The sequence below is a fragment of the Pterocles gutturalis genome, unplaced genomic scaffold (genome assembly GCF_000699245.1).
Source record: "Pterocles gutturalis isolate BGI_N339 unplaced genomic scaffold, ASM69924v1 scaffold16064, whole genome shotgun sequence".
Lineage (NCBI taxonomy): Eukaryota > Metazoa > Chordata > Aves > Pterocliformes > Pteroclidae > Pterocles > Pterocles gutturalis.
The window spans coordinates 16446-23731 of record NW_010136048.1 but is presented as its reverse complement, the minus strand read 5'-3'; the positions used below and the strand labels follow the sequence as shown (position 1 = coordinate 23731).

Below are 7286 nucleotides of genomic sequence, written 5' to 3'. Positions count from 1 at the left end.
GGATTTTAGGTCGTATCCTTCGGCGGCGGACGGCGTGCTGGGCGATACGAGCTGCAGCGGGCTGTCCAAGGAGGCTCCGCCGGGCGCCGTGGCTCCGGGAGATAAACTGCCACCGTTGAGGACGGGGGAACTGTCCCCTCTGGCCGGGGACAGGCTGCCTTCGCGCGATCCCGATGGGGTTTGTCGCTGAGCTCTGGGTCGTAAAGTTCCCCAGCGGCCGTTGACGCAGGGAGCTTCGTCCGTGTTCCGGACGGGAGACTGGGAGCGGTATTCCCGCGTTTCGGGGACCAGGGCGGGCGGCGTGGCGCTGATGGGAGAGGGGCGAGAGTTCAAACTGGGGCTGAGCGGGGCTCTGCCACTGGGAGCTTGGCTGAAAACCACCACGCACTGTCCCACCTGGGAGGGGAGAAGGGGAGAAAATGGGTTATGAACGGCAGGATGATGCTTTGAGCTGTATTTGGGGAAAAAAATCAGGGATACAGAGGATTTTGGGCAGGTGATAAAAGATCAACGGGTGTAGACGAGAGACCCCGCCGCACCCGTACCCTGCACGCAGGATGGCACCACAGCTCTGGGGCTCCGTGATCTTCGTTCTCCACCTTGAGCGGCTGCCACGTCCAGGGGTTCGCGTGCATGTGCAGTAACCAGGCGTCTTTGAAGAGCTGCGAAGAAAGCGGGAGAGATTTAGGAGCCGGGTTTGCTGCGGAGAGCATCCCCGCAGATCTAGGAGCGGCGCTTTGCTGCACAGACAGAGGAACGATGACCCAGATCGGGATCTGACCACCCAGGAGGGACTCCACCCTTCTGTGGCCATGGACAGATCCCTTCATCTCCATCTTCTACCCCGGTATAAAATCAGGATTAATTCTTCCGAGGCTCAATTAACCTCGCTCAGCTGCTCAGATAGCGCCCGGGGTGTTTTTTTTCTTAATTAAAGCAGCTCTACCAATAGCTAGACGGCTTCTCCAGATTATCTACCGCGTGGGTGCCCAGATCTGCAGGATAAAATGCCACCTGGGTAACGTGCTGAGCGCCCAGGGCTGGTGCAGGATGGGTGCAGCTCACGCCCAGGATACTCACGGCGTTGGGACCACCGCAGCCACCGAGGATTAAAATGGTTTCGTTGTCTATGACGATCTGGAGGGGACAAAGAACAGCGTTTCAGAGCGGGAAGGGTACGAAGCCATCCCCGGTGCTTTCGGCAAAGCCTCCCAGTGCAGGCAGAGGCGGATTACGGCTGCGTGGATGCTGCCAAATTTTGTCCGCCCCGGGATGAGGAGCGGAGCTGGGATGGAGAGCCGGTTTTGCTGAGCCCGAGGCACAGCGGGATGCAGGGTTCACCTCGCTGCCCTGACCCAAATGGCTCCCAAACCCGTTCCTCTGACAGAGGAGAGCAATTACCCTGCCTGAAGCCGAGCCAAACAGCGAGGGACTCGACACCCCTCTTGAAATAAGGGAGAAGGTGGGAGGTGTCTGGGGGGACACGTGCTCGCGGCGGTATTTGTCAGATGCTGGCGGTGGCTGAGCTAGTTCATAGAATCATGGAATCACAGAAGGGTTTGAGTTGGAAGGGACCTTAAAGCCCACCCAGTGCCACCCCCTGCCATGGGCAGGGACACCTCCCCCCAGCCCAGGTTGCCCAAAGCCTCATCCAGCCTGGCCTTGAACCCCTCCAGGGATGGGGCATCCACAGCTTCTCTGGGCACCCTGGGCCACTGCCTCACCCCCCGCACAGGAAAACATTTCTTCCTCACATCCCACCTCAACCTCCCCTCTTCCAGCTTCAAACCGTTCCCCCTCGGCCTGTCCCTGCACCCCTGATCCAGAGCCCCCCCATCTCTCCTGTAGCCCCCTTTCAGCACTGGGAGGTGCTGGAAGGTCTCCCCGGAGCCTTCTCTTCTCCAGGCTGCACACCCCCAACTCTCTCAGCCTGTCCTCGCACGGGAGCTGCTCCAGCCTCGGCCCATCTCCGTGGCTCCTCTGGCCCCGCTCCAGCAGCTCCGTGTCTGTCCTGTGCTGAGGACCCCAGAGCTGGGGGCAGCACCCCAGGGGGGGTCTCACCAGAGCGGAGCAGAGGGGGACAATCCCCTCCCTCGCTCTGCTGCTGGGGGTGATGCTGCCCAGGACACGGCAAAGATGTGATTTCCCCAGGGAGCAAAGAGAAGGAACGGGATGGCAGCTGCTGCGGAGACACCTGCACCGAGCCGGGTGACTCCCACGAGCTCCCTGCCCCGGGCAGGCGATAAACCAGGCGCTGGCGGAGCCGAGCTGTGAGCGGGTCCAATCCAGAGTCGCTGGAGATGGAGCAATCCAAAGGGCCCCAAGGCCAAACCAACGTTGTGATAACGCTTCATTGATCTTAAGACGCCAAGGGGGGAACGATGGCTGGGTGAAAACAGCAATTTGTTTCCTAGAAATGCTCGTTAAGAGTTCTGAGTCATGTGCAAGACACGGCAAGGTGCCTGGGAGATGAAAAACGCGCCCTCACGGAACAGATGGCTACAGAAAACACGGCCCGCCGGGCAAAGGCTGCAGAGATAACGCGGGAATCGGGCGGCAGGTTTCAGGAGAGCTGCAGGGAGCTGGGAATGAAGCCGTGCAGGGTTTATCTTTGGTGCTGAGCTGGTGCTGGGGAGCTCACCTGAGACTGGCCGCCGCGGGGGTGAGGGCTGGGCCCAGAGATGTTGGGCTTGGACCAAGCCCACTGCTCCAGATCCAGCACCCAGACATCGTTGCTCCTGCAAAGAACGAGACGAGAAGGGTTGAGGATGCTGCTGGTACAACCAGACCCTCTGGGCGTTTGAAACAGAGCAGGGTTTTAGGGCAGAATTGGGTTTTTTGTAGGCTGGAGTCCTGAGAGGATTCCCAAGATGCGAAAGTTGCACTCAGGCAGCCTGCAGACCCCAAAACCCTGCAGAGATTTTCTTCCGAAACGCTCCGAGCTACCCCAGGACCATCCCAACAGGCTCCTCGCGTGCAGGAGCACCTGGCAAACAGCCTCACCCCAAACTTACATCTGCCGAGATCCCAGCGAACCCCCAAAGACGATCATTTTGTCTTCGATGACGCAGGAGGAGTGTCCTGCCATGGGAGGGGGGCCGTGGGTGGTCACGATGCAGTTCCACCTGCGGAAAGAGGGAGGAAGACATTCATCATCAGGTCGGAAAGGGAAACACGGGATGAACGGCAAAAAATAAAAATCCCAGGGGCCGGTGAAGTCCTTGGGAACACGTTACAGGGGAAAACCTCTGGGAAAACCTCCAAAGATCCAACTAATAACGAAACTAATTAGAAATCCGAATGTGCTAAACATTTTTTAAAGCATGCCAAAGTCACAAGGCCAAGTTGGAGAATATCTCCCCTTTCAATTAAGTTTGCCCTGAGAATGATTTTCCACCGCGGTTTAATTACAGCGTTCCAACGACACTGCCCAGGAGCGCATGGGATAATTGACACTTTGGATGATGAAAAGAATTCTCAATGAAAGAGGAGCAGGATCCATCGCTGCTTTGATACAGCTGCCGTCTCAGACAGAAGGATCAGGGAGAAATCCTGGGCTAAAATCAGCCCCACGGTGGTTTAAAGGAGAAAGGGAAATTCCTGCCCTCTCCAGGGTCACCCGGGACGGTTTACGAAGAGTCCAGGAGCTGTAAAAGCAGAGAGCTCACTAAAATGGTGCCAATTTCTGATTTATCACGTCTCCCTTGGAGGACCACAAGAGATTTGAGTTTTGGAGCATCGCTAAAAGCCGGATCTCCAGGAGTGAAGGCTTTATCTCCTCCTTTCCTCACACACTGCCTTGCAGCCAAATCGATGACGGGTTTAAATCATCCACATCCCCATTTCCCACCTGGCCGGGGGGGAACGCTCGTGGAGGCTGGAATAGTTTAGATACCAGTCGAAAGCCATACGGAAGCAACTGCTGCCCAAGAGGGGCCGGACAGCAGTGTGCCCAGGTCCCTACTGTGCTCTTGGGTTGGTTTTTGGGGTTTTTTTGGGGTGGTTTTTTTTTTTTTGGTAAGTTTTCGGTTTGTGTGGGTTTATAAAAATTTTTTTAAATTTTTTCCATTTTTTTTTTAAATTTTCTGATTTTTTTTTTTTTTTAATTTAGTAAGAGCATGGCAGACACAGCAGGATTGGGCACACCTTGGAAACCAAGCTTTCCTCCGAGCCGGTCCCAGGTGGGATCGGAGAGACGCCCTCCGGCATCCCTCCAGCTGCATCCCAGACCCGTTTTTGCAGGATCAAAGCCTGGGCTTTGAATCCAGATGTGCTCTTACCAGTTTTTGGAGGGGGAGTAGGTATGGATTTCATCGAAGAACCTCTCGGGCTGGTGCAGAGGGTAAGGGCTCGGCCGCGTCCACCCACCGAACAGCACCAGTAAGTCCTTGTAGACCACCAGCGTGGCCCCAGCCTTGGGCGAGGGGTAGGAACCTGGGCAGGGGGAGAGAAGGGGAAGGTGAGGAAACCACGCTCCAGCACAGCCAGAAAACTCTGCATCGGCTTCATTGAAGTGTGACAACATGGAGACTCCACCTTTAAAAAAAAAAGCAGAAAAGAAGGCAAAATTAAGAGTTTTGGAGCCTGGGAAGCAACCGACTGCCAATTTGTGTCGTCGTAATTAGTAGGAGCCTGAAAGCACATCTCAGGGATGGCAAAACATCTGTCGCTCACTGGCAGGAAATTGCTAGCTTTCCAATGGGTCCCTGGAAATTAGTGCTTCAGCGCCGAATAAAAGCAATAATTACCTCCCAATACCTCCTGACTTCTCCCCCAGGAAGGAGGGGGAAGGAACACCGATCGGCGCAGATCGCTTGGGTACTCCCGCACCGCAATTTTTTTTTGCCAAGTGGCACAATTAAACCCGAAAGGCTTTCCTGTGTGAATTAACCATCACTCCTTGCATCTGCAGAACAAAGCGTTTCTCTAAAAATTATTAAAGAGACTTTTTGCTCGGCTTTTTGAGGTTGAAAAGGCTCCGCTCAGGACCTCCTGAGCAGGATGGGTGCACGCAGAAGCAAGACGATGCGACCTCTTGGGCTCAGCGCTGTTGCGATACGCTGTATTTAGAAAATATCGTGCACGCTGGACACGCCTGCCACCTCGCTGTGTCACCACCTTGCCGACGTGTTCGGCACTAAATTCCTTCCCAAGAAAAGCTGAAGCCTCTCCAGCCAGGGCTGATGTGTCTGAGCATCCTCCTTCCCATGGCTGGTCGCCAGCACCGGGCAGATTCCTCCATCTCTGCGGTCACACTTTTAAAATAATCCTAAATCCATCACCCAAAAAAAAAAAGATGCGGGGGCGGCTCAAGGGCGATGCTGCGCTCGTGGCCGCAGAAGCCCCGTCACCCTCTCCGAAAACACTGATCTGACCTCTCTCCTCTGCTGTCCTAATGGGTCTCGGAGAAACATTTTTAGCAGGTAATGACCTGCAGATATTTTTAAAAGAAAGCAGAGCGGCTATTTTAAGATGCTGCAGCTGAGAAAAGCAATCCCATCGCGCCGGGTTCCAGCGGGTGGGTGGGAAGAGCCCAGCCAAAATACAACCCCCGGCCAGACACCGAGGAGATGGTCGCAGGGTTCCTGAGCACTTCTTCGGGGACAAAGCACCTTCTGCTGCTGCTGTGGGGGGAAAAAAGGGGAATAAAGTTGTGCAGGAAACAATTCTTGTGTTGAGGCACATCTATAGCGTGGCCAGAGCTACACCCAAGGTGTCCTTAAAGTGCCAGAAAAAGGTCACAGTCGGTCACTCTTTGTTCCCAAATTCCAGTTTTCCTGGCTTGTTCCGTGGCTGTTTATTAATTTCTTAATAAATTAATATATTTATTAACCTACACCAGCAGGTTTCCAGCCTAAATATTCCCCCAAGCTTTCCCAAGCCTGGCATCGCAAACGAGATCGCTGGAAATATTTCCACCTGCCGGGCTGGGCTCCTCCATCCGGGACACAGGGTTGAAATGGGGTGATTTTGAAATAGAAAGGGTTAGCTAGAGTTATCCTAGGATAAAGAGATGGGAGGAAGGGCTGGGATGGTGCAGGGTGAGAGGAGACACCCTCCTCCTGCTGTAAGCTGAAGGTCAGCCCCGGCCGCAGACGCTCAGACGGTTCCCAAGTGAGTCACCGACATCTCAGCAGCTTGGGGCAGAGGCTGGCCCTGGTTTTTCAGGAAGCTTTTACCCTGGTATTGGATGTCGTACGGGTGTAAACGAGCAGAGTTTCGTTCTGTTATGCAGGAAAACAGCTGAATTTTTACAAGTCAAAGAAGAGTTGACCTCTCCAAGCCTCTTCCAAGGAGGCGGTTGGGATATTGACGGTGCAAAAAAGCCGCAATGAGAAATTGTGGAACCAGAGAGAGCTCCAGCCAGCTCGTGTTTGAGTAGAAACGTGGACAAAGAGCGGCTGAAACCTGCAGAATGAACCCCACTGATCTCCCAGCATCTCCGGGGCGGCAGAGCAACGCTGCCCTGCCCCGGCGACGGCGGCTTCGGTGACTTCAGGTCTCAAATATGCAGAGGAGCGCGGGGAGAAGGGACATCAAAGGGACACGGCGCAATTATCTGGGGCCCCGTAAGGACCTGCTCAAAGTCCGAGCTCTCTCCGAGCGGTGTTTCAAAGGTTTGCAGGAATGTACTTGACACGGGAGGGCTTCCTCCTCCTCCTCGCCCCGGGATGACGCTTGCAAATGAAACGGCTTCTGATCTGCGGGCTGAAGAGGCTGCAGAAGAAGATCGTTAGCTAATTGCACGGGTTTCCACCGCTCCCTGGGTCAGGGCTGATGAAAAACGCAGGTTTCTAAACCCCGGTTGGGTTTCTAAACCCTTGCTGGGTGTTTAAACCCTGGCTGGGTGTCTCAGCTCCACACCCTGATAACACCATCCCCATATCAGATTATCTTTCCTTGGGGGAAAAAAAAATAAAATTCAACCGCACAGAGGGTGCAGCGCAATTCATTACTCCTAAACGTAGAAGGCACCATCTCGTTACAGCTGATGCTGTTTATTGGGGTGGGATGAGCGGCTAGAAGCTGGTCTGAGCTATTTTTTTTTTTCCGCAGTTGATGGATTTTCCAAAGCTGTTTTTCAAAAAACAAACAAACAGAGATCTCTGGCTTCCACGGATGTTTAGATGAGAAATTCCAGCCTCTGATCGCTTCTGGTGTGAGCTCTGGATGTTATCTATTGAGGATCTGTCCTTATAAGCATTTTTTCAAGCCCGTTTATTCAGGAGCGGCGCACGCAGGGCTCAGCAGCCACAAAAGAACCGCGAGGGCACGCGGAACGCGAA

The 7286-nt window shown here is 54.4% G+C and overlaps 1 protein-coding gene across 1 annotated transcript in view; it reads right to left on the bottom strand.

Moving 5' to 3' along the window:
* FBXO42 (F-box protein 42) overlaps positions 1–7286 on the bottom strand; it is a 22916-nt gene that overhangs the window by 829 nt on the left and 14801 nt on the right. The window contains exons 3-8 of the mRNA XM_010082161.1: positions 4281–4434; positions 3015–3125; positions 2642–2738; positions 1081–1137; positions 546–662; positions 4–396 (exon numbers count right to left, since the gene is read on the bottom strand). Of these exons, the coding sequence (XP_010080463.1) occupies positions 4–396; positions 546–662; positions 1081–1137; positions 2642–2738; positions 3015–3125; positions 4281–4434 (929 nt within the window). The remainder of the gene's footprint in view (positions 1–3; positions 397–545; positions 663–1080; positions 1138–2641; positions 2739–3014; positions 3126–4280; positions 4435–7286) is intronic.